We start from the raw sequence: 27309 nt of genomic DNA on the forward strand, positions 1-27309 counted from the left end.
CCACATGACTGCTGTGATCGATCGTGTGAGCCGTCTCAGGTGAACGACCACCACACGACTGCTGTGATCGATCGTGCGAGCCGTCTCAGGTGAACGACCACCACATGACTGCTGTGATCGATCGTGCGAGCCGTCTCAGGTGAACGACCACCACATGACTGCTGTGATCGACCGTACGAGCCGTCTCAGGTGAACGACCACCACATGACTGCTGTGATCGATCGTACGAGCCGTCGCAGGTGAACGACCACCACACGACTACTGTGATCGATCGTGCGAGCCGTCTCAGGTGAACGACCACCACATGACTGCTGTGATCGATCGTGCGAGCCGTCTCAGGTGAACGACCACCACATGACTGCTGTGATCGATCGTACGAGCCGTCGCAGGTGGCCTCGATTGATCCTACGATCGGTCGCTGATCGTCACCGCTTGTGTGCCACATGACTGATCTTTTCAAACCGTATGTGATCGCGCGACCATGCGTATTACCAGTCGTATGATGATCTTTGATCTAGTACCTATCGTATGATGATCTTTAATCTAGTACCTATCGTATGATGATCTTTCACCACACCGCAGTATGTGATTGCAGGTGGAGATCTTAGCAAGCATTGTGGACTGATCGTACCTCGGCCATCAATCGCACGATTCAGAAAACGTGCGATCCAGTGTGACATTTAGTAACAGGGAGGTCCTAGTGTTGCAGGGGTGGTGGTTTGTAAATGTATAAATAACCAACTCCTGGCTTAGGGTTCACAATGCAGTCATTTATTGTACGGTAAAACGAATAAGGATGATGACGATGATTACATAATGTTGATTACAAAAATAAATGGCCCTAAAAGACAAAATAGTAACAATGAATATCACAGCGATTTACAATCAATAGAGAGTACATTTCAACCTTAAGAGTTATCTCCCTTAATTCAAATATAGTAAAATATACTTTACTCAAATATTTACAGTTGCATTACAAATAATGTAACACTATGAAATTACATGTTTTAAATATAATAAAAGGTAATATCTTATAATTACCTATCTATGGGACAAGGCCCAATGCATGCAAACATCAAAATGCTGCCTGGATGCTTCTAATCTATTTATAACAAATATATCATTACAGTACTATATACACTATAATAACTATAGATATATTATAAGCATATACTGAGAGGAAATAACTTTAAATTGATATTTACTGTTCTTCATAATATTTAAACTTTCACTCTTCTCTCAAACAGTGATATTAGTTATATATACTTATTATGAAGATAAATGTTAATAAAATTAGTACTTACTGTCAGGTCTGGATTTGAAGGTCTAATAATGTCTTTGTCAAAACCAAAATGCCAAATCAGCAAAAAGATACCAAAACTGCTTAAAAGCAAGCCACGACCAACCTGACCAAAAACTCTCTAGATTCTAACTGAATAAAACTCAGTTCTACAGCCAATGAAATACCAAGACCTGTGAACCTTTTCACTCACCTATTACACTAAGTAGATAAAGGGGTGGATCTGGGAATTTGACTTAAATCATAAAATGCGCTTTTAATTCATATGCACTATTCATGTTTATTAAAATATGGTATCATATAATATATACAAGTTAAAACACACTGCTACACTAGGTTCGATTCTTTATCATGGCACCCCTTTCAACCTAAGACATTTATCATGGGTATTATTTGCTGTTCTTTCGCCAAGCATTAGAAGCGAGACGTTGGCACAAAAAAGAAACCTCACTGCTATGACCTTGATCACCATGAATAGGACAAACTATTTAGCACTTCCCTTCACCTCTCCAAACGAGTGAACAGTTTTCGAAAGAGACGTAGAATAAAAAAAAATACGATCAAAATATCTTATAACACATCTCAGTGCATTAGATTAATGTTTCAAAGTCCATAGTGAATAAATGATAGAAAAATATAGAAATGGCGCTCCTGGAGCAATAGATTTCCACATTTACATGAAAGTGTATAATTTGTGAATACTAGTACATGTAGTTTGTGCGTTACACCAGGGTAGCACTCGACGAGAATTTGAATTGACCGTAAACTGTTATGTGCAGCTCACCACATTGACATTGGTGGTTTTCTTTTGGGATCAGATAGCACGAAATGACTCAAAAGTCTAATCTTGTACAATTATTGGGAAATTCTAGCATTGTCCTGTATTGTTTGTTATCAGATGAACTTAAAGACCCAGATATTAAGGATTTATCTACGCACTGACATGAGGCTTATAGTTACATTGATTTTCTCAGGTTTGACTATAAACTGAACCTATTTTCCTTACATTAATATTTCTTTAAACCTTTTGAAAATACGTTTTTTTTTAATTCTCGAAAATCAGATTGTACAATACACGATATACCGGGTATACTGGATGACCATATGGTTCATAACAAGGTGACTTGTTTACAGTATGTGTGGTCACGGCAGTTCCTAATCGTGAATCCAGAGGGTCGTGTCTCAGCTTGTGTGGTCAATATGGTGTGGACTGTCCCGCGGGGTATGAGTGTCGCAGCAATGGATGTGGACACGAGTGTTACAGACCGCTAAATTACGTTGTACCCGAGGGTATGTTTGTTATTCATATCAAATTGGGAAAAATATTCCACATTTAGTGGTGCATCTAGGATTTTGCAGGGAAGTAGGGGCATTTAGACCCCAGTGGGTCCAGGAGAAAGCTCTGGTGAAGGCCAGAGGCGTTGCTCTCGGAAGCTCTTGAACTTTATAACAATTATAGCAAATTGGAACGATTCAATGGAATATTCACCCTCACTTGGCTAATGGGAGTAGAAAATCACCAACAGTTCCTTGTGGGTTTAATTTCATGCCCAATATATGATCATACGGCAACATAGGAATGAAATAAGAAAGTCTCTCCTGCACGCTTCTGTCAGAGTTCCACTAACCCATCTTACAACCTGTCATTGGGTCAAATGTTGTCTGACATGTTTCATACCATCTGAGGCTGTTCTTTACACACCAAGATATAGGGTTCACGGTTAATGTGACAGCTCGACAGGGGATGTTTATTCCTTCTAGGCACCTGATCCCACCTCTGGTATGTTCGGGGAGCCATGTTTGCCCAACTCTTCGTTTTGTATTCTGTATAAGAGTTATGAGATGGATCACTGTTCGTTATCTTCACCTTTTGCATTTTTGAACTTTTACTGTAATCTACACAGATGCAGATACTAGTATGGTGATGTTAATATCAGTTTTCGCATTATCGAGTTTAAGTCAGTGATGCAGTCAGGTGATACAATAAAGTACTACAATGTAATTTAAAATAATATTTCTTATATCAGTGTTTTTGCATCACGAACTTGCTGACTACAAAAAATAAATTTTCTGTTTATACATGTAGGCTGCACTACATTGCATTGCCCTTACCATTGCCCACTTGGGTACCAAGTCGACGAATCGGGCTGTGACGTCTGCGCATGTGACTATTCCAGGTTTTCGCGCCCTGATATAACGTACGTGTCTATTTCGGATACTCGTGAAACCGATTCCATTAAGCAATCGATTAGAAACCTGGTACAAGTTGAACAAAATATCAATTTTCACTTATAGCACAATGTAATTTATTTCTAGATGAAAATCAATTATTAAGGTTGAATTCTTTGGTCATAATTGTGTGGCATTTGAAATAGTATTACTTCCATTATATTTTATGACATAATTTGCATATTCATTTATTTTTCAGTGTCTAACTGATCGTTTTCAGGGAACGACGAATCATGTATGACATGGTGATGCAAAATAAATTTGTTTTTAATGCATTCTATTATTTGAGGGGAAATTTTAGTTCATGTAAACTATAAATAATTGAGGGTATTGCACTCACTGCTCTGTGTGTAATTTGCTAGGATTCGCCTTACGTAATCCGCTGATACTTGAATCGCGTGGCGGTGAACGAACAGGAAAAATACTTGCGTATCACATTACTATGGTAGCATGTCTTTTGCCATGTGTGAATAGAAATCAAGATCGAACATTCCTTTTTTTCACGCGTAATTGATAACAAAGTAGAGCGGGTGAAACTGCGATATCTACCATGATTGAACTCTAGGTACAAAACACTGCTTTAGAATGTGAGAAGGTGTACTTTTTAGAGTATCACAAAATCAAATAATATTTGATGGTATTTTTCTCTGTGACTAGAATAAAGGGGTGCAAAACCCACTCCAGGGAGTTATCTCTAATGAAGGCAAGACAAACCCACTCCAGGGAGTTATCTCTAATGAAGGCAAGACAAACCACTCAAGCAGTAATCTCTAATGAAGGCAAGACAAACCACCCAGGCAGTCATCTTTAATTGAGACAAGATAAATCACCCCAGGCAATATTATTTTTGAAGGAGAGAAGACGAACCACACATGACAGTCATCTGTAACAGAGACGAAACAAAGAACTCCAAGCAGTTATTTCTGCTGGCAAAACACTTTACATTTTCCCCAAAACGTAACTCATCTGTGATTTTATATGTAGAATATTTTCTCATTTATACAATTGTGATTTTACAAACTTTGCGAAATGAACCGTACCGTATTTATACATGAAAGTGACAAGAATTACAGACATCAAAGCAGAGGAAATACCCACATGAGGCCACGCAATCATACTAGGCTGAAGCTAGCAGCCACTAAGAAAATTCATCAAAGTACTGAGAGTACTCAGACGGAATACTAAAAATTAGCAAATAACCGATCAAAATTCATAATCTTTCTAACAATTTATAAATATATTCTTAATCATCAAGTTTGATACTTGAAGGCAATTGAGCTCACCCGAACGTTCTTAATTTTGCATTATGTAGCTCATAATGAAGGTTGATATCAACTTAATCTTTGAAGAGTCCAAAGAAGGAGTATGCAAGCAAGGTAGGGGACCCCTACGACTATCATTTTCCGCTCTCAGTTTGGAGCTGTAGGGGTGCCACCTGGGGTCAACTTTTTAGACCTCTCTAATGATTGAATATAGAATGATCGAATGAAACAAAACTGATAAAGAACAATGTGACATAGAAACCTATAGAGGGTTCACATAGGCCTTCAAGAGCAATTGAGTTCACCTGAAAGTTCGTAATTTTACATCACTTAGGTCATAATAAAGGTTAGAAATAACTTTGAAGAGTCCACGAAAGGAGTATACAGGCAAGATGCCCCCAGGACCCTAGGATGATCATTTTCCGCCGTCAGTTTGGGGATGTAGGGGTACCACTTAGGGCCTCTCGAAGGTAGAACCACTTTTTAGACCTCTCTAATGATTGAATATGGGTGATAGAATAAAAAAATCGATAAAGGGATAGGAAACAACGTAGAATCCTATGGACCTTTAAACGCAGTTCAGGTCACCTGAAAATTCTTACTTTTACATATATACAAAGGATCATAATGAAGGTTAATTACAAATTAATCTTTCAATTCCACAGAAGGGGTGCGTAGACATATAGAGGACATTGAGGATTATCATTTTGGCCCTTATTTTGGAACTGTAGGGGTACCACCTGGAGCCTCCCGAGGATAGGACCACTATTCAGACCTCTAAAAATTGATTGATTGAATATCATTTAACGCCCCACTCGAGAATATTTCACTCATATGGAGACGTCACCATTGCCGGCGAAGGGCTGCAAAATTTAGACCTATGCTCAGCGCTTATGATCATTGAGCAGGGAGGAATCTTGATCGTGTCACACCTGCTGTGACATGGGACCTCGGTTTTTTTGGCGGTCTCATCCGAAGGTCCGCCCCATTTAGTCGCCTCTAATGACAAGCAAGGGGATACTGGGGACCTATTCTAACCCGGATCCCCACGGGAATCTAATAATTGAATATGAGGTGATCGAATGAAACATATCTTAACATGTCCAGAGGGTCTAAAATGTCACAAGAAATACTGACTCTATGACTAAAGTTCAATACATACAAAAGGTAAATACTAGACTGAAATTTTGATACAGTCTAAATGCGCAGCCCAGAAAGATCTTATTTTCTGCTTTGATACAGTGTTATTTTGATTACGCACGTTCTTCTTGGTATAATGGTATTGGCAAGCAACTTAAACATAGATTGTAAGTAACGCAAAACAAAGCTGTCATACCAAGTAATTTAGACAAGATGCATTTCTTTATCAAAATTTAAGTTTAGCGTTTACCTTCTGTATGATGCTTGAAACAACATTTTCACATGAGAGAAACTTCTCTAAACATATACGTAAATAATCAACACTTTCAGATCCTTTGATTTTATAACCACTGCATAGAATTGTAAAAATTGTAAAAAAAAAAATAAATAAATAAATAAATGATAAAAAAAAAAATCAGTTTTTGTAGTGATCCAAATAAAATGAATTCTGTTTCGTCATCCATAAGCCATGAAGAATATCTCTTCAATTCACAATTCAACTTGCCGTCTTTGTCAATATTTATATGCATATCATTGACATGAATTAGGAATAAAAGGGAGCCTAAACTTCTCCCCTGAGGTACTCCACAATCTAGTGAATTAAAATTAGATACTACATTGTTGACATAAATTTACTGCTATGATAGATATGACATAAACCACTCTGTGGATAAAACTCCTAAAACCTCTAATTTGCCCCATAAGATTTTATGGTCAACAGTGTCAAATGATTTTGTAAGGCCAACATCACCATGCCGGTAAAAGTCTCTTTAGGGGTATTGCTTCTCAGGGCCGTAACTGCCGATGAGGCAGACGAGGCAACTGCCTCGTCTGATTTTTTGGCAAAAAAGAAAATAAAATTATATAAATGTTATATTATAGGATATATGTTTAAAATGAAGACAAGCACCTTTGTCTTTGACACCATATTACGATTCTTTACATAGTACAAATGAAACACAAACATGATAAATTGGGATTTAAAAAGTGTCATTTTCAGTCGTAAAGTCAATCGGCGGCCCCCAATCCCCTGCCTCCCCTGATTTAGAACCCTACTTACGGCCCTGCTTCTAATAAAATCTAACATGTGTATTAAACAAGTGTATCTGTAGAAAAATGGTCTCTAAAACTCGAGTGGTAAGAATAAAGCAAATGATTACTGTTCAAAATGTGTACAAGTTGTACATGGAGACATTTTCCTCAGTACCCCTTGCTTGTCGTAAGAGGCTACAAAATGGGCGGTCTTTCGGATGAGACCGCAAATACCGAGACCCCGTGTCACAGCAGGTGTGGCACGATAAAGATCCCCCCTGTCCAAAAACCGTAAGCGCCGAGCCTAGGCAGCCTTTCACGGGCAGTAATGACCTCTCCTGCAGTAAGCGCCGAGCCTAGGCAGCCTTTCACGAGCAGTAATGACCTCTCCTGCAGTAAGCGCCGAGCCTAGGCAGCCTTTCACCGGCAGTAATGACCTCTCCTGCAGTAAGCGCCGAGCCTAGGCAGCCTTTCACCGGCAGTAATGACCTCTCCTGCAGTAAGCGCCGAGCCTAGGCAGCCTTTCACCGGCAATGGTAACGTCTGCATAGGATTGAAAAATTTTCGAGAGGGACGTTAAACAATATATAATGAATCAATGAATCAATCAATCTTATAGTCCTTTTGGTTTCTATGGGTTTTTTTTTATATAGATGCATGTAACGATGCTTATCTCTGTCTTTAATAAGACCCAAATTGTAAAAAGTCATCCATGGCTCGGTTTTCTGCTTGTCAATGACTCTTATTTTAACAACTGGAGCTAAATTATCTAATACATTTGTAAATATATGTTAAAATGGACCAAGATCCATTGACACATTCACAATTTAAACAAATACTCCCGTCTACACCAGACAAAAGTACTAAACAAATATTCCCGTCTACACCAGACAAAAGTACTAAACAAACACTCCCGTCTACACCAGACAAAAGTACTAAACAAACACTCCCGTCTACACCAGACAAAAGTACTAAACAAATACCCCCGTCTACACCAGACAAAAGTACTAAACAAATACTCCCGTCTACACCAGACAAAAGTACTAAACAAATACCCCGTCTACACCAGACAAAAGTACTAAACAAATACTCCCGTCTACACCAGACAAAAGTACTAAACAAGCACTCCCGTCTACACCAGACAAAAGTACTAAACAAATACTCCCGTCTACACCAGACAAACGTACTAAACAAATACTCCCGTCTACATCAGACAAAAGTACTAAACAAATACTCCCGTCTACACCAGACAAAAGTACTAAACAAATACCCCGTCTACACCAGACAAAAGTACTAAACAAATACTCCCGTCTACACCAGACAAAAGTACTAAACAAACACTCCCGTCTACACCAGACAAAAGTACTAAACAAATACCCCGTCTACACCAGACAAAAGTACTAAACAAATACTCCCGTCTACATCAGACAAAAGTACTAAACAAATACTCCCGTCTACACCAGACAAAAGTACTAAACAAATACTCCCGTCTACACCAGACAAAAGTACTAAACAAACACTCCCGTCTACACCAGACAAAAGTACTAAACAAATACTCCCGTCTACACCAGACAAAAGTACTAAACAAATACCCCCGTCTACACCAGACAAAAGTACTAAACAAATACTCCCGTCTACACCAGACAAAAGTACTAAACAAACACTCCCGTCTACACCAGACAAAAGTACTAAACAAATACTCCCGTCTACACCAGACAAAAGTACTAAACAAATACTCCCGTCTACACCAGACAAAAGTACTAAACAAATACTCCCGTCTACACCAGACAAAAGTACCTGAATCAAAAGAATTATGGTGTGACCCTTAAAAGTACCTGAATCAACAGAATTATGGTGTGACCCTTAAAAGTACCTCTGGATACTTTCCTAGTACTTTCCTTGTACAAAAAGTTGAATAAGGATAATTTATACCGCTGGTGCTAACATTTTTTTAAATTAAATTCTATAAAATATGATCAATATATTGACTCCGTGTTACCAGTAACTCTTGTTGGTTGAGACAATATAAGTTTACAATGTTCAAATAATGCTTATAGAAAGGGTATGGTTCTTGCTAGCTAAACAAATGTTAAAATAACCCAAAATAATGGTTTCACAGTCAGTTCATAATTTACAGGGGTCTTCCAAGAGGTCGATATTTAAAGCAAGACTGGGTGTGAGACAACTACAATTGGATTGATTTTGGTAAATAAATTTCTCGGCAGAGAGCCTATATCATCGTCAATATATGCTCTTCTTGCAAACAGACACCGCCTCCTGATCTGTTTCGGCCCTTAGATGTACATAAGGGAAACATAATGAATGAGAAAAGAAACTTAAGAATAAAAATCCGTTGGTAACAGAAGACTTTAATAATACTTTATTTAGAGAAGGTGATCCGATTATTGCTTTATACGATTTTCCCCTGGAAATACATTACATATATACGAAACATTACAAAGCACATAACACAAATTGATATTGTATCTGCACATATACACATTTCATTCACATACATACATATACAAGTGATGTTAAACAATATGAATACGGAGGATGCTTTTAAAAGAAGTCATTAAAATATATAACAAAACTGTTGGGCACGGCAAAGGACAGAAACTGTTTCGAAAAGGAAATATTCAAGGATCATCACGATCATGCTTTTAATGAGTTTTTTATTTTCACTTATCGTTTAAAGATTTACAAGGATGGTGACAGTTTCACATTTAAAGGTAGATTATATAGATATTGCTTGTAGTTGAGGGTAACATTAAAATTTTCACCCCGAGAAAACCATTGTCAACCGAGTAGTAGCGTTTCTCGAGGGGTGAAAATTTTAAATATTACCCTCAACTACATGCAATATTTGTTTTATTATACTGAATGTTATACAAACAGCAAAGCAGAACAACTTACGTCTGTTGACATTTGATCAATCACTGTCATGCGATATTTCTATTATCGATGCGGGTATTGGCGTTTATTACAAACGCTCAAACGACGTTGTCTAACAATTTACAGCGAACCGTGCGCGCATAAATTTGACGCATGTGATAATACTTATAAATAATATCACCCGTTGCCAAGTACTGTGACCCATTGCTAGATACTATCACCCTGGAGCGCGTGCTCTCTGTTCTCAAAGGGTAACAATATGTTTTTTCAAATGCTTTTCGACCAATCGGATTCGAGTATTTTACATGAAAGTATAACAATATTGTATACTGTGTCGTTAGTGTACACCTCTGTACTGAGAAGAATTTGTATACGTATTTGTGCAGTGTTTTGATACATGAATATCATCATTAAGTGTGTGTAAGTTTCAGAACTATCACTTATCACATAATCAATAATCATTCTGCTAACATCAGCTGTTGCAGAACGTTAATGCAAATTTTGTTTCAATAGGGCTTAACAAAGTCTTCTTAGTTTTTTGAGATATTAAAAAAAATCTTTTGATCCTTTTCGGATGGCATCTAAAACTTGATATCGTCGAATCAAGATTTTATCATTATTTACAAATTTTGTTGTATATATGTCTCTATAAATCATTTTTGTTTATAAAGATATTGACAAAAATTTCAGTAAAACTTGCGCTTGTTTAGCCTTACTGAGTTCCGGCGCTTGTTTAGCCTTACTGAGTTCCGGCGCTTGTTTAGCCTTACTGAGCTAGTCATCCAATATTTCTACGAGAATATGACACACTGAACATAGATGTCGGAATCGAATTCAAAGTAGTGGAGGGGACAAAGGAAGCATGGAGGTGGTTAAAATCCGTGACAAAAAAACACCCTTTGACACCCCCGAAACTTGCATAAAAATGTATGCAGGAAAATTTACATTTCAAGTCTGCTAAACATCACACTGGGATGGTATTCTCTTCCCTGCAAACAGTGATTAAGACAAACTCCTCTGTACTCCGTTGTCACTCAAAATTTCAAAACATTTGCATATACATGTATTATACGTGTACTTCTAATGAATACAATAGGAAACTTTTAGTGTGTCATTCAGAAACTGCCAATAGTTTATGACGTATGTCCACACATATGTATGTACTTACGCAATGTATGCGTGTCCACATTACTCTTAATCACACCATCGAACGTGTCGTATAGATATAATGTATCTATTTTCCTGGTTATAAGTACGCTCACACAAAACAGGATGCAGGGATTCTCTCACTTCCTGATTGTAAATCTGCCTGCTGTGTTCAAACAAAAAATGTATCCTCACATGTAAACAAAATGATGAAGTGAAAGAATTGGAGCAGTTTATCATGAATACTAGAGGTTCCTCGGCTAAATACCAAGCTTTAGAGTCCTCTAGTCTGAAATGTTGCATTGTGGGGAACACCAAGTCTGGCAAGACGGCTGTAGCCTATCGACTACAGTGTCAGGAGTTCAGGGGGGACTACTCGGCCACTTCCTTTGATAATTACTCTGGTAAGATTCAATCATTTGTTGTACTAGATATTATAATTTTATACATTAAAATGATTAACGTTGAAATAAGCCAGCAAGAGACGTACTTTTTATTTCCGCAATTCATTATCGAATGGAATACGTCATACATCTGTACTAAATATTGCCCGAGCAGATTACGTGGAAAACAGGGAAGACTCTAGATTATAATCTATATTGCGAACAATAAATTACATGAATGTCTTTGTGTGGAAACAATTCAAAACAAAATGAGTATACAGAACTGAACAGACAGGTTTTCCTCCCAAATGATTCAGAATGATCCATGTTATAATTAAGTGAAACATTCTCAAAGAGAAGCGATGGACAAGATTGATTTAAAGCAATCACTTGCAAACTGGTCAGACTTGTGCCGGTAGAAATGTCTCAATGTGGGTACTCGCATTTATTATTGATTTACATCTTATTCATGTACAGAAATCAGATACCATTATGCACTCATTTTGGCTACGGATTACTCCGTTTACCTGATCAAGATAAACATGTAGGGTTCACGGTGGGTGTGACAGGTCGACAGGGGATGCTTACTCCTCCTAGGCGCCTGATCCCACCTCTGGTATATCCAGGGGTCCGTGTTTGCCCAACTCTTTATTTTGTATTGCTTATAGGAGTTATGAGATGTAAATAACTATTGGTCTAGACTTGTAATTCAGAATTCTGTAAGTGGTTTGTTTTCTGAGCTTGAACTTATCATCACTGGATGCAGGTTACAGGCAATGTAATCAGTCTGACGGATGTTTCAACTTCTTAAAACATGTCAAGCACAGGTTTTCTCGCCTTACCACAGGGAATTCCAGCTGAAGATCTTTTTACATCTTCGTATGAATACAAAGGTTTAATTATCTTCATAGCTCCCACGTGAATGGATTTATGTTGTTCATGAGATGTTCACCACACGGGGAGGATATAGTGACAGATTGGTCTCACTAATGCCTTGTAAGCACGTAAAAGTTTTTTCACTAAAACCTGCATATTTCAATTGACGGAGTTAAAAGGGTTCCTTGGAAGCTTTTTCTTTACAATATAATTCACATGCGTGCCCTATCTAAGTCAGTCACTGATGATTATTCTGTGTAATTTGGTCTGATGCACGCGTTTAATTTCTATATCCTCCATGATCAGGTATGGAACCTCCGGTTTCTTATATGAATAAATCTGGTCCACACAGATGCTTAGGCACCCTTCCATTGATTTCGGCTCATTTTCGAGTTTGAAAACTTCCGAACCAACAGAGGGAAATCCATTATTTTCTGATGTCTCACATAACTTATTTTTCTCTATATGATCGAAGAATTTGTTGAAATCAATGGGCGGATTTCCTGTGGTAGAGATGTTCGCAGTGCATGTGTAGTCGAGCTTCCACTCATAGCACGGTACTGGTTAGGGTCAATGTTAGTACATGCTGTTTGTAGATGATGCAAATTGCACTGGGCGTTTTTCTACAAGTTTCGCAAGCATGTGTGCAAGTGATCATGGTCGAAGGACCTTTTAATCATTGGTTACCGAGTTTACTTTAGACACAGGAACCACATTCGACTTTATCGGTGTTTCTGGGGGCGCGCTTTTATAGCACATGCCAGTTTTTCGATGATGCCCCAATGTTTCTTCAAAATCCAGTTTGACATTTAATAGGGACCCATAGCTCTGAATATTCTCATATTGAAGAGCTGTTCTTCCATTTCTTCTGGTGTTACTAGCATGACTTTGTCTGCAATTGGGTCATGATTCTGCATAGACGTGGTTCCACATCATTAGACACTGATGCAAATGCTTTGTATATGAAAGGCGAAGATAACGAACACCAATCAATCTCACAAATTCCACAAGCAATACAAACTGCATAGATAGTTGGGCAAACATGGATTCCTGGGCACACCAGAGGTGCGATCAGGTGCCCAGGAGGAGTAAGCATCTCATGTCGACCGGTCACACCCACCGTGAGCCTTATATCTTGATCAGGTAAACAGAGTTATCCGTAGTCAAAATCAGTGTGTCAAGAACGGCCTAACAATCGGCATGAAACACGTCAGACAGCATTTGATCCAATGATAGGTTGTATTGGCAAACTAGATCGTTATAACGACCATAGAATTTGCGAAATGCTGACTTTAAACGAGACTGTTGAAAGCCGTGTACCATCAACTTGTTTGTCAGTAGCCTGCCTCGATTTAAAAACGGACGATACGCAAAACAAGCTCTTGTGGGTCCTTATGTGACGTGTGCTTATGGAAATAGATATTGTGATGTTACTTATTGTTTTACATACCGATGGTATGGTGATTTACTCCTGATTTTCTAACCAATCAGAATACACCATTCTTGTTACTTAGGAAACTAGTAACGTCACTCCAGAAATGATGTGTCAATTCTTGACGGGAAACAACTCATCATGTAACATGCCCGATCTATCACCTCTAAAATTGGCGATCTCCTGTGTGTCTAAATTGTGTTAAAGTTGCTGTTTTAACTGAAACTTGGATGAAATAAGATATTCCTATTGAATCAGTATCACTAAATGGATATCTTCCACCATAGCCCATCCCGAACAAACCGGAAAGGGGGACGAGTATTTACATAATGATGAATTATGTAATGATGATTTGGAGACCAAATGGGTCACTATCCAACCCCAGTGTCTTCCTCGACATTTGGGATAACCAACCACCCACCAGATGCAAAGGATGGACTTATGATATATCACATCCAAGAAGGATGTTACAGTAACACACGGAACCAGACATAATACCGTATAGCGGGGGGTTTCCGCGGGGGGTGGGGGGTGGGTGTGTGTGTGTGTGTGATAGATTTAGCTTATTTTAGAGATTAGATAGCTTTCCACCAAAATTCCACTTGCCAAATATGTACCCATTGCGACTTCTGTATTTGCAAGAGAGATAACCCTTCCTTGTCCGCCCAGATTTATTACGCTAGATTTGTTATCATACCTTTGAGCCAACATATAACCAAATTGTAGACCCGCAGAATCGCTATAGGTACTGATAGGTGGCCTTAACCAGCATAAAAATCAAACCCTCATTAGCAGATTTGCACTTAACCAGAGAGTGAAGATACCTACCCGAGGAAGATGATTCTCACAACTTAAAAATGTATGATGAGGATTCATTTTCGATTAGGGGTCCTAGAACATCAGACCATGAAACATGAAACTGTAATTGCAACTCCATGTGAATTTGAAGCTCCAAACCCAAGTGTAATTATCAGGATCTCAGGACATGCTACTGTGGATCAGAAAATGGAAGTAGCCAGCACGAAAAATGTGAAGTGGGATGTCCTATAGTCCTTCCCAACCAATCTCTCACCAGAGGGCGTATTACGCGTAGCGGGAACGATAACTCTGGGTAGAGATTGCTTCCCAACATGTGAGCAACAATTGGAATGGTTCAACTCAACTATTAGATAATTCGTGGACAAATATGTACCCCACAAAACTAAACCATCTGGTCAAATGACAAACCATGAGCGACGTAAGAGGCTTAAAGCAATTGTATCAATACGTCAAATAGATAGATCCAACGATTCAACCGATAAAAGAAACATAGTTAATAAGAAACGTTCATCCCTGTAGTCAGATTTCTATAGAAAATAAGTAGAGGAAATGTGCAAACAGTAGTGGAAGAGTTAATAGGTAAGAAAAACGATTCCTGACAGAATCTGGTCAACAACATGTACGCAGGAAATATCTGGAAGCTAGCAGATGAAATTCCATGCACAAGTATTCTGAAGTTGAAATAAAAAGTATGCTAGAGTTCCTCATTGACAATATCTTTGTGGTCTTTGGTGATCAGGTCTTCCAACAGTCTGTCGGAATTCCAATAAGCACCAATTGTGCTCCTTTGTTAGCTGACCTGTTTTTATATTCACATGAAGCTGAATTTATTCAGAAACTTCTACGTGAGAAGAAAAAAAATCTCTTGCTGTGGCCTTCAATTCAACATTTAGATATATCGATGACGTTTTATCTATTAACAATGATAACTTTCATACATATGTCGATTCGACATATCCCTGCGAGCTCGAAATAAAAGACACCACAGAGTCGTCCACTTTTACTCCCTACTTAGATATTTCATTGAAAGTAGATATTAACGGCAAACTTAACAACTCAACTTTATCACAATGGGGATGATTTCAGCTTCTCCATCGTCAACTTCCCACATTTATGTAGCAATATTCCATTATCACCTGTAAATGGTGTTTATGTCTCTCAACTGATTCGATACGCAAGGGCTTGTTCTACGTATGGTCAGTTTTTAAATCGAGGCAAGCTACTGACAAACAAGTCGAAGGTACAAGGGTTTCAACAGTCTTGTTTAAAGTCAACACATCGCAAATTCAAGGTCGTCATACCCATCTAGTTCGTCAATACAACCTATTATTGGGTCAAATGCTGTCTGACGTGTTTCATACCGATTGTTAGGCCGTTCTTGGCACACTGATTTTAACTACGGATAACCCCGTTTACCTAATCAAGATATGGGGCTCACGGTGGGTGTGACCGGTTGACAGGGGATGCTTACTCCTCCTATGCACCTGATCCCACCTCTGGTATATCCAGGGGTCCGTGTTTGCCCAGCTCTCTATTTTGTATTGCTTATAGGGGAGTTATGAGATCTGATCAATGTTCGTTACTCGCTTTGCTCGGCACCAAATCTCTTGGTACTCGAGAAAAGTTTACCAACACATACTTATCATATGAACGTGTGTATAAACGACTATATGAAATAAACCGTAACACCTTCAATGCCCGAATTCATTTATCTTCAGATCTTGGGGAAGTTGGCAATTTTTTTTCCTAAGTCTGTTTGTTTTTGTATGACTCCCGGTGAGGGTGCTGAAATCGCTAAGAGATCCAATAGAAATAAAAGGATGGCATCACAAGTCGGCAGAACCTCCGTAATACGTCATTTCACTTTTTCGACCAATTGATATTGAGTTACAAGGTTACCCATAATGCATTTCATCCATACATAAAAAATCGAATATGCATCACTTGATAAAGAATATGAATAGTAAGATTACTGGATATAAATCACAACATATAAAATACAAATTACAAAATAAAGAGAATGAATCACAAAATATAGAACATAAGTCACATGATTGTTGAATATTAATTACAAGATATAATATATAAATCACAAACCTATTGCTTATGAATCACAAGATATAGAATATAAAACACAAGGTTATTGAATATTGCAACAAATAACAAAATATTGTATACTTTCTAATTACTCGATCAAGATTTATGATACATTTTAACTTTGCGCTCAGGAAAATGGCCTTTTCTTTTTTCGAAGCTCTGAATGAGTAAAAGGAACGTAAAAGTAGCTAAAGTGGTAGAACGCACTGTTAAAATATTAACAAACTTACTCAAAATGTCTTTTTTACTCATATACATATAAGTCGATGTATTGACACTATTCATACAACAAATCAAAGTTTTTGCTTTAGTAAATTAAGGGATCAAAGTTTTTATTGTAATATACTGTAGTGAAATGGATGTATGATAAACTAATCGTATAATGTATTATAGTATTTTGTGTTTGACGAAGAATGTCCTCCATCAGCAAATCACTTCTGTGAGAGAGAGAAAACCTATCCCTAATTTATGGAATTATGCTCATGTTTTATCATTATCTATCATTTTCTTCTCTTGTTTTGGTCTTCAAATTGCTCACCGAAATAATTATACTTAACATTTGCCATTAGCGATCAAATTAAGTTCCTGGCTTACAGAAGCTATTGTTGACAAACGACGTTCTATGATGGGGGCACTACGAACTGTTTACGATAGAGGGACGTGAGAAGGACGAGGCGTTAAGTTAATTTCAAACTCATTTTTCCATTTCATGTATTTTGACACCATTGTCATTTCGCTTTGCCTGCAATGTTTCAGAACCGACGTCGTGTAGGAAAGATTGAAGGTATTCTGTCTAGATGCGAACACAGTTTGAAATAGTGTCTAGAATAGACAGATAAAATATATTTCACGAAATAGTATTTACTGAAATAACATATTAGCCACAAAAACAAACCCACGACAATTTGTCTGTTATTTTCCCCTCATTATTGTTTAATTTTGTAGTGACTTCGGTAGTGGATGGTACGCCATATCACCTCAGTTTATTTGATACAGCTGGAAACGTAAGTCAATATTTGAGAACATTAACCAGTTCTTTATGACAAGACAGTAGAATCGCCGCTGTTTATTGACGCTTTCTTTCTATTTTATGACAGCACGAGATGGTGCAGCTTCGCTCCCTATCTTATGACAAATCCGATGTTGTATTAGTCTGTTTCTCGGTGGTGGATCCAGTGATGTTTGTAAATGTGGAAAAGTTCTGGTTAAATGAAATCCGTTCTTATCTTCCGCGAACCCCTTTCCTTCTTGTTGGAACTCACATGGACCTAAGAGACCAAACATCCAGTGTAAGTTCTTTTTGAGACAATGGAATGACAAAATAATATTTACGCAATTGTAATTGATATTTCATTATAAAAGTTATTGTATATCAACTCTTTTAAAATAAGAAATTTAACACAAAGTAAAAACATAAATATTGTTTTAAAAAATCTATAAAATTAATGCACCAAAGAGAATAGGTGTTTTGTTTTTAGATAGCTGGAAGTGGCCTTGTTTCGGACATTGTAATTCCCACCACACGTATTTCGGACATGGCGTCTCGTATCGGAGCTGTCGGGTATGTGGAATGCTCGTCCAAAACTGGCGAGGGTATAGACGATCTAGTGAAGGAAGTAGTGGTGGCAGCCCACTTCCGGCTAAAAGAAAACAATACTAGTACATGTTGCTGCTCTGTGATGTAAACATTATTCTGGTAGAGTTTACTGTTGAATGTATTGTATGTCTTTAACACAATTGTAAATAAAGTTTTAATTTATGTGAACCTAAGAGATATATTTATTATTGGTAAAAGTATTCTTTGCTTGTAATTATGCAATTCGCATGTCGCACGTACACTACAGAGCACAAACGGAAATAGGCAAATCGCCGCCGAAGACTAGACGCTTTGGTAAAAAAAAATAAATAAAAGCATTTGATTATCGATAATGTGTTCGTCAGTCTCAGAATGTGAAGTAATGAGTCCATTTAGAAATTTGCACTTCAAATTAGGCGACTTGATGAATGTTATAAAAGATTTTCTCGAGATATTCTCGACATTGTTGATTAGAAATGGAATATCGCTCCACTGCTGAAAGCACAACGGTACGTCAAAAACTTTTCGTCGTAAGAGGTCGCCAGATATACAAATGACGTCAGAGCTCAGTAGGGCTCGAAAAGCGACAATTTTTTACTGCATTTATGAACACATTTTCTTCAATATCTTTTTATACAGAAATAATTTGAGAAAGCATATAGGTCAAAATTTGTAGGTAATGACGAGACCTACATGTATTTAATGATATCAGATTTTAGGGACCAGCCCCTTAAATAAAGGATGCATGATACGAACATAAATTTTGTTGGAGTATTTTCCGATACTTATTGTAAAAATTCTTGTTAGAAATAAACTATTTTAAAAGTCTAAGTTATCGAGGAATAATCAATGAAACATGTCAAAATATTGAATCCAAGGGCAATAACTCTGTTTCTATTGATTTCTTTATCTAGTCTATTATGTGATAGATTTCCTTTATTTTTTACAGACATTTTGTATATTTTTGTGAAGATATAGTTTCATGAAATTATTATGAATGTTACTATATCGTCATAACCAGATTTTATGAAAATTTGATAACGTTGTTTAAGGAAAATAGCAATTTTCTGACGGTGATATATGATTCTGTTTCTGTACGTCTCTCATCTTAAAAAGTGTGATGACCTATGTATTTTATTTGATAATTTGTTAGTTTTAACTCTAATGAATGGAAATAAATACACTTTTCAAACTTGTACCAGATAAAACTGCGAGTATGGAGTCACCTTAATGCTGATGTCAACAAAATGATCCCTGATTTCATAATAAGGGATTTCTAGAGGAATTCTGTACGAAACTTTGATGCTTTCTATTTCTTAAACGAGACGAATTTTGTAAAACATTATAAAACATGAATTGGTGAAAATGTTACTATAAACGATATGCTATCTTCAAATTTTGTCTTACGTTACCTTTTAAGGAATTCTGGGGATGACCCTTAAAACGGAATATCCTATATATGTTGAAAACTGAGAACATTTTGTATAACGTTGTATAACAATAGTTGTAGATAATGATGAGACCTATTCAATGATAGCAAGTTTTAGGCCCGAAAAGGGTCAAAAGTATCATCTGAATATCTCAAAAGCTAAAAACAATTTGTAAAGTATTATTAAAGCAAGGTTGATAGTTTTGATGTTGTTCAACAGCTGATGTCAGCAAAACAATCAATGATTACGTAATAAGATATATATATATATATATATATATATATATATATATATATATAGCAATATTCCAGTATCACCTGCATATGGTGTTTACATATCTCAACTGATTCGATACGAAAGAGCTTGTTCTGCGTATAGTAAGTTTTTAGATCGAGGCAAGCTACTGACAAACAAGTTGATGGTACAGAGGTTTCAACAGTCTCGATTGAAGTCAGCATTTCGCAAATTCTATGGTCGTTATAACGATCTAGGTCGTCAATACAACCTATCATTGGGACAAATGCTGTCTGACATGTTATGTTTCATACCCGACATGTTTAGGCCGTTCTTGGTACACTGATTTTGACTACGGATAACTCCGTTTACCTGATCAAGATATAGGGCTCACGGTGGGTGTGACCGGTCAACAGGGGATGCTTACTCCTCCTAAGGCATCTGATCCCACCTCTGGTGTGTCCAGGGGTCCGTGTTTGCCCAACTATCAATTTTGTATTGCTTGTAGGAGTCATGAGATTGATCACTGTTCGTTGTCTTCACCTTTCATATATATATATATATATATATATATATATATATATATATAATTCCAATGTTATTTATTACAATTGTTTTGATTGGACAAAAATAAAACTGAACAAGAGTTTATACATCAATAAATCCGAAAACGCGATGTATTCATACACGCCTGAAAACAAATAACATAGTGCGGGGAAACTATTCAAATGTTTGCAATTGTAAATAAAGTGAATGAATTGGAATTATAAGAATTAAACATTCTTTTTGAAGAATTTATCGATGTGTAAACTCCGGACATTTTACTCACAAACTTAACATAAAAGTGCTTCGCACTTTTATTCAGTTTGTGAGTAAAATGTCCGGAGATTACACATCGATAAATTCTTCAAAAAGAATGTTTAATCCTATAATATATATATATATATATATATATATATATATATATATATATATATATAAAGCACTAGAATGACCAACGACATGAACAATTGGAATTTGGAATTGTCAAATTTTCGGGACAACCTGTCCCTTCGTCAGGACGTGAAAGGATTACATTATGGAGAAAACACAAATATAATTAACAATATTAACAATAATATTGTTAATTATATTTGTGTTTTCTCCATAATGTAATCCTTTCACGTCCCGACGAAGGGACAGGTTGTCCCGAAAATTTGACAATTCCAATTGTTCATGTCGTTGGTCATTCTAGTGCTTTATATAATTATTTTCCCTGACCATTGTATCTATTTAATATAGATCCGACAGTTTTGGATACTGAATGTTGTTGGTTCTTCAGTGCTTTATATATATATATATATATATATATATATATATATATATATATATATATATATTGCGTCCCCTTTAAAGGAATTCAGGGACCGTCCCTTCAAACTAAATATATCATATATAAGTTGTAGATAATAAGGAAACCCATTCAAAAATATAAAGTTTTTGATAAGGGCCAGGAGGGGTCAATTTTCCCCTCTATCATCTAAAATAAACTGGAAATAATTCCGTAAGCATTATTGAAGCAAAGTTGTTTGTTTTGACGTTCTGCAACTGGTGATGTCAGCTAAACGACCATTGATTACGTACATGTAAATGGTGATTTATAGGGAATAAGGGGCGAGAACAAAAGATCTATGTCGGATAAAAATCTAAATTAAAAAATTTAGGGAGATGGGAAGTAAAAACTTTCGTAAGTTTTTGTCATCCGAAATCGATTACACTTTAGTGGTAAAAAGAAACAAGATTACTGCCAACGGTACATAATACGCCCGTGAAAAGCTATTAAAACGTTTCAGACAAAATTGTTGAAATCTTATTGGTCAGATCTTGGTCACATGACGCCGTGGAAAAACCGTATCATGCGAGAAAAATCCGTATTGAGCGAGTAATTTATTGTCCGGTTCGACTTGCAGCCGTGACAAAATTGGCGAAGCGATAAGTTGTATGATATTGACCCCCACATATACAGTTAGAGGTCTTCGACGTGATAAATTCGTTACACAGTTAGTTAGTGACCTGATACGGAAAAATACATGGCCTTGCCCGATACGGGTTTTCTCTTCACACCATGTATTTTTCCGTATCAGGTCACTAACTGTGTAACTAATATTATACCCTCTTATTTTATATGAAGCTTAGGACTGTGAAAAAAATGTTATGTCCGGAAATTTATTATGTTCATTGATTGGTTTCGTTATTACTGTTAACAGCGTATGAATACTGTATGTCTGCAATAAAAGTAGTTCACAATGGCTGCGATGTGTTGTTACCATGTGCTCGTCTAATTCATACAAAGAATACAACAAATTGGCGACGAGGTAAAAAAAAAAAAAAAAAAAAAAAAAGAAAGAAAGAAGACATTTACATGCATAAAACGGTCCGTTATTGTCTGGTATTTCACTAGTTCTCTGAAATCGGATGTGTGGTTATAATTCGCAAGGATGGCGGCATTTAGATTAATTGTAAAAATCGACCCCTTCGATGAGACAATTGAACTGTGGAAAAGCTACGTCGAACGATTTGAACAGTATTTTGAAGTTAACGAAATAGATGCAGGAAAGAATGTACATATGTACCATCATTACTGTGTCTTATTGATGGAAAATTGTATTCTTTGTTGCGTGACCTAACTTTTCCTAACAAATCGACAGCAAATTCCTATGCAGAACTTGTAACTCTACTGAATAACCACTTGTCCCCGAAATCCCTTAGCACAGCAGAGCGCTTCCATTTCGTTAAACGTGACCAGAGGGAGGGGGACAAGAGCTGAGTATATAGCTCAATTAAAGAAACCTGCAATTCATTGTGATTTCAACAACTCGCTAAAAGAGAAATTAAGAGACAGATTAGTGTGTGTCATGAGGCATGCGCACACCCAAAAGCACTTACTATCAGAGAAAGACTTGTCTTTTCAAAAACAGTAGAAATTAGTCTTACGATGGAATCCACGGATAAGGACGCTACAGAATTGTTACAAATCAGAGCCTAAGACAGTGAACAACTTCACACATGTGCAACTCCCAGGAACAGACATTCGAAGCCGAACTAATTTTGAAGTTCAAGAGACACTGTGTGATGTTTTCGATGTAATGGAAGCGGACACACATCACAAGACTGCCAACTTAAAGATACGGTATGTCATAATTCTAACAAACATGGACACATCAAGAAATCCTGTCAGTCAAATCCGAAGAAACCTATTCGTAAGAAACCTGTTAAATACGCAAATGATGATCACAAGGACGACAATGGGATTGTATTGCAAGTCTGGAACTTAACAACCTTTCCAGTAAGGATATCATCTCGATTCACCTAAGATTAAATAGCATTGGATCAAAGATGGAATTGGATACTGGGTCAGCAGTCTCAGTGATGGCAGAGGGTGAATTCCGTAAGAAGTTTGGAAAACAAAAGTTGAAAAAGCCTGACATGATATTATGAACACACTCAGGAGAACATATTAAAGGACAAATCTCATGTTTTCAAAGTATACACCATTACATGCATTTTGTCTTCTTTATGCTTACAGTAATTAATTCTAATAGTTCGTTCGCCGAAATTTTGCGATAATTAACCACAATACAGACTTAAATCTAAGCCCCGATTTCAAAGTCAAGTTAATTAGGTAGGTAGTCACGTGGTACAGTGACGTCACATGCGCCCTTCGGATTGTGAAAGTACTGCGAGATATTATTAAAAACTCAACTTTTAGGGGCCTAATTTATTTACCATGGGCAACATTTAAATCGATGTTGACAAATTGTCCGAGTTTCATATGTGTTCGCCACCAGTGCACACATATAACGATGTAAATACCCAAATGTAGCTAGTAAAGCGTATGGAGCGCCAAATTAACATAAACTCAAATAATTGAAAGATATCTTCAATTATTTGAAGATATCATCAATTCAATTATTACTCTCTTTAATTGAATTAATGTGCGCATTAAATCAATTATTGCTCTCATCAAATGAATTAATGCGCGCTTCAATTCAATTATTGCTCTCATCAATTGAGTTAATGCGCGCATCAATTGAATTAATGAGAGCAATAATTGATTTAATGCGCGCATTAATTCAATTATTGCTCTCTTCAATTTAGTTGATGCGCGCATTAATTCAATTAATGAGAGCAATAATAGATTTGATGCGCGCATTAATTCAATTATTGCTCTCTTCAATTCATTTGATGAGAGCATCAATTTAGTAGAAATATTGCTCGCAATAATTAATTTAGAGCTCGGTATAAATAATTTGATGATCTCTTTAATTCAATTGAAGATATCTTTAAATCATTTACAATGCTTTTGTATAAGGAATTAATGCGCGCATCAATTCTTTTAAAGAGAGCAACACTTCAATTAAAGATATCATTAATTCAATTGTGGATATGTTGAATTGAAGATATCTTTAATTATATAGTTGCTCTCTCTAAAAGAATTATTGCTCTCTTCAAATGAATTAAAGATATCTTTAATTCAGTTGAAGAGAGCAATAATTGAATTAATGCGCGCATTAAATCAATTTTTGCTCTCATCAAATGAATTAATGCGCGCATCAATTCAATTAATGCTCTCATCAATTGATTTAATGCGCGCATTATATCAATTATTGCTCTCTTCAATTGAATTGTATCGCGCATTCATTCAATTGTTGATATCATTAATTCGTTTGAAGAGATCACTAATTCAATTAAAGAGCGCATCAATTTAGCTGAAGAATTAATGCTATCATCAATTCAATTAATGCGCGCAACAATTCAGAATTGAATATATCATTAATTATTTGAAGAGATCTTTAATTCAATTGTTGCATGCATGAAATGAATTGATGATATCTTCAAATAATTGAAGATATCTTCAATTATTTGAGTTTATGTTAATTTGGCGCTCCATAAAAGCGTGTATGAAATCGGCAATATTGTGAGTGAATAATGTTTATATGGGTCACTGTCTACAAACTGTTTGGGGATGTTATTCTTTTATACATCTGTAATTGGCGCTGTTTTTCTAAAATAAACAGTACAATCATTATTTATTTTTAGATTAGACAAATTATGATACGTTAAATTGTTGACAACTAGGCCCTATGCCAAGCTATTTGTCACGCGTGCATTTCTGAAAGAAAGAAAAAGACACAAATCAATAAAAATATTCAAATTTAAAGTGGTAATCACATTATTTTATTTTGATAAAGCAATCTTATTACTATTTTTGAATTGTGATCTGCACGTCTTTAGGAAATACGAAGTGGGAGCACGGCGTTATAGCCTACTGACGCACTGAAGACGCTACGAGTTCAATAAGGAAATAATTTTATAATTCAATTTAAAGTTAGGAAATACAAATAATGAATATTCTATTATTTGTATAATTAAAAGTTCAATTATTTTGTATCTTTAATTTTTTTTTTTTTTTTTGGTAAATCTACCAGTTGGTAGAAGTTACATTGTATCGTCGATATATGTTGTTACAAGGTGAAGGTCAGTTGATTCGAGTGTGTATTGAATTTGAAGAGCAAAACAGAATGTATGCTATAGGCCTACCAGTGCTTATAGCTTCGATATATCCATTTTGTCGCAGTTTATCAGGGTCTCTGTCCAAGCGGTGTTTGAAAAGGTGACTGGGTGTGCTTTTTAGGGTAAAGTTCTTGCTCCAACAAAAAAATTATCCGCGTCTTTTTTCTCGTACCTTCCTTCGAAAAATTGAAAATACTCAGTCTAAATCCTTTCTACCGACAACTAGTACACCCGAGCACGGCACAAAACATCTTAATGCATTATTATTTACAAGCCGTTAACGTGATAATTGGTTTTTTGTCGATTAAATCTAATCTGTTTATGAAATGGCTAATAGATGTTTTCAAACCCCGAGGGCGCATATGACGTCACACATAATGGCGCGTAAACTAGCGAAAGAAAATATGCATATCGCAAAATTTGAATTTCATCGCTTTCAAACTCGAAAACTACGCAAAATATTTCATTTAAAACACATTTAAAGTAGTTTTAGGCACAAAAAGAGTTATTTTGCTGAAAAAATGAAAAAGTTTAGAAACATGCGTTGTGTCCTTTAAGCCAGTTGGTTATGCTGAGGTGCAAGTGGAATACACTGACAGTAAATTTACATTACCATTGTACGTGGTTCAAAAAGGAGAACCAGTTCTTCTTGGCAGATATTGGCTGAGAAAAATTCCACTGGACTGGAACGTGATTAAAGAGACACACGCCATGCACTATTTTAAGGTGACGAACATCAGTGAAATTCTGGGCAAATACAAGGATGTGTTCAATGATGATGCAGGAACTGTAAAAGGTATCACAGCCAAATTGTCGCTCAAAGAAAACAAACCAAAGTACATCAAAGCTAGGACTGTACCATTTTCATTACGAGCGAAAGTTGGGGAAGAACTCGATAGGTTAGAAGCAGAAGGAACTTTTACGAAAGTTCAACACAGTGAGTGGGCAACCCCAATCATACCCGTATTGAAGAAAAACGGAAGTGTTAGAATCTGCGGTGATTTCAGAGTGACATTGAACCCAATACTTATTGTCGACCAGTACCCGCTACCAAAGATTGACGACATATTCGCCAATATGAATGGAGGATCACATTTCTCTAAGATAGACTTGAAGCAAGCATACCTACAACTTCCAATGGACGAAGGATGCAAAGAGCTATTGACCATCAACAAGCACGGTGGATTAAATCGCTATAACCGGATAACTTTCGGAATTGCATTCGCACCAGTAATCTGGCAACAAACAATTGAGCAGATTCTGTTGGGGGTTCCTGGAACGCTATGTATCCTGGACGACATGGTGATCACAGGAAAAACTGACGAAGAGCATCTACAAAACGTAGAAAGGGTATTGCAGAGACTTAGTGAATATGGTTTACGTGCGAACTTAAAGAAGCATGAATTCTTTAAAGAGAACATCACATTCTGTGGACACACAATTGCTATACATGGTCTACACAAGACACCAGAGAAGATCGATGTTATTGTTAAGGCACCGTCGCCCTCAAACGTGTCACAGTTGAGATCTTTTCTAGGATCGGTGAATTATTATGGAAAATCCCTACCTGATTTGGCAACGATACTTGGACTCTTACACAAGTTGTTGCAGAAGAACTGTCGATGGGAATGGACTGACCTGTGAGGAGTCTTTCAACAAGGTCAAGGACTTGGTTGCTTCAGATGTGATGTTGACAGACTACAGTCCAGATCTACCCATTTCATTAGTTTGTGATTCATCACCATATGGACTTGGTGCGGTGATTTCGCATGGGTTACCGGATGGAACCGAGAAGCCAATCGCATTTGCTTCTCGTACTCAGCAGAGAAAAACTACTACCAAATGATAAAGAAGCCTTGGGAATTAGCTGGGGAATCAAGAAGTTTCAATCTTACCTGTTTGGAA

At 36.7% G+C, this 27309-nt stretch overlaps 3 protein-coding genes and 1 long non-coding RNA gene across 5 annotated transcripts; 3 read left to right on the forward strand and 1 right to left on the reverse strand.

Annotated features, from left to right (window-relative positions):
- Positions 1 to 749: 749 nt before the first annotated feature.
- On the reverse strand, positions 750 to 11154 carry LOC125650918 (uncharacterized). The gene is made up of 3 exons (XR_007361182.2): positions 11027 to 11154; positions 1042 to 3124; positions 750 to 841 (listed from the first exon to the last, which is right to left on the reverse strand). It is a non-coding gene; the product is annotated as an uncharacterized LOC125650918 (long non-coding RNA).
- LOC125650912 (cysteine-rich motor neuron 1 protein-like) lies at positions 2158 to 3804 on the forward strand. Of its 2 annotated transcripts, XM_048879491.2 has the most exons (4): positions 2158 to 2274; positions 2435 to 2590; positions 3387 to 3498; positions 3729 to 3804. In XM_048879491.2, the coding sequence occupies exons 1-4, from the start codon at positions 2199 to 2201 to the stop codon at positions 3733 to 3735; spliced, it is 351 nt and encodes a 116-aa protein (XP_048735448.1). In that variant the 5' UTR covers positions 2158 to 2198; the 3' UTR covers positions 3736 to 3804. The 2 variants fall into 2 exon arrangements, with proteins under 2 accessions (XP_048735448.1, XP_055995308.1); XM_056139333.1 differs by having other exon boundaries at positions 2175 to 2274; positions 3387 to 3804.
- On the forward strand, positions 7607 to 18381 carry LOC125650908 (cdc42 homolog). The gene is made up of 4 exons (XM_048879487.2): positions 7607 to 11408; positions 17557 to 17615; positions 17709 to 17900; positions 18090 to 18381. Exons 1-4 carry the CDS (start codon positions 11243 to 11245, stop codon positions 18294 to 18296), a joined length of 624 nt encoding a protein of 207 aa, XP_048735444.1. The 5' UTR covers positions 7607 to 11242; the 3' UTR covers positions 18297 to 18381.
- Positions 18382 to 26115: 7734 nt separating this feature from the next.
- LOC130055049 (uncharacterized protein K02A2.6-like) lies at positions 26116 to 27048 on the forward strand. Its single transcript, XM_056166222.1, has one exon. It carries the CDS (start codon positions 26116 to 26118, stop codon positions 27046 to 27048), a length of 933 nt encoding a protein of 310 aa, XP_056022197.1.
- Positions 27049 to 27309: the final 261 nt, after the last annotated feature.

Source organism: Ostrea edulis, chromosome 5 (genome assembly GCF_947568905.1).
Source record: "Ostrea edulis chromosome 5, xbOstEdul1.1, whole genome shotgun sequence".
Classification (NCBI taxonomy): domain Eukaryota; kingdom Metazoa; phylum Mollusca; class Bivalvia; order Ostreida; family Ostreidae; genus Ostrea; species Ostrea edulis.

Excerpts from the sequence above, each read along its gene's own strand:
- LOC125650912 (XM_056139333.1), top strand. The coding sequence starts at position 2,199 with ATGAACTTAAAGACCCAGATATTAAGGATTTATCTACGCACTGACATG. Across the intron at positions 2,275-2,434 it reads AGTTACATTGATTTTCTCAG|TATGTGTGGTCACGGCAGTT; the intron begins GTTTGACTATAA and ends ACTTGTTTACAG. Across the intron at positions 2,591-3,386 it reads AAATTACGTTGTACCCGAGG|GCTGCACTACATTGCATTGC; the intron begins GTATGTTTGTTA and ends TTATACATGTAG.
- LOC125650908 (XM_048879487.2), top strand. The coding sequence starts at position 11,243 with ATGAATACTAGAGGTTCCTCGGCTAAATACCAAGCTTTAGAGTCCTCT. Across the intron at positions 11,409-17,556 it reads TTCCTTTGATAATTACTCTG|TGACTTCGGTAGTGGATGGT; the intron begins GTAAGATTCAAT and ends TTAATTTTGTAG. Across the intron at positions 17,901-18,089 it reads TAAGAGACCAAACATCCAGT|ATAGCTGGAAGTGGCCTTGT; the intron begins GTAAGTTCTTTT and ends TTTTGTTTTTAG.
- LOC130055049 (XM_056166222.1), top strand. The coding sequence starts at position 26,116 with ATGCACTATTTTAAGGTGACGAACATCAGTGAAATTCTGGGCAAATAC.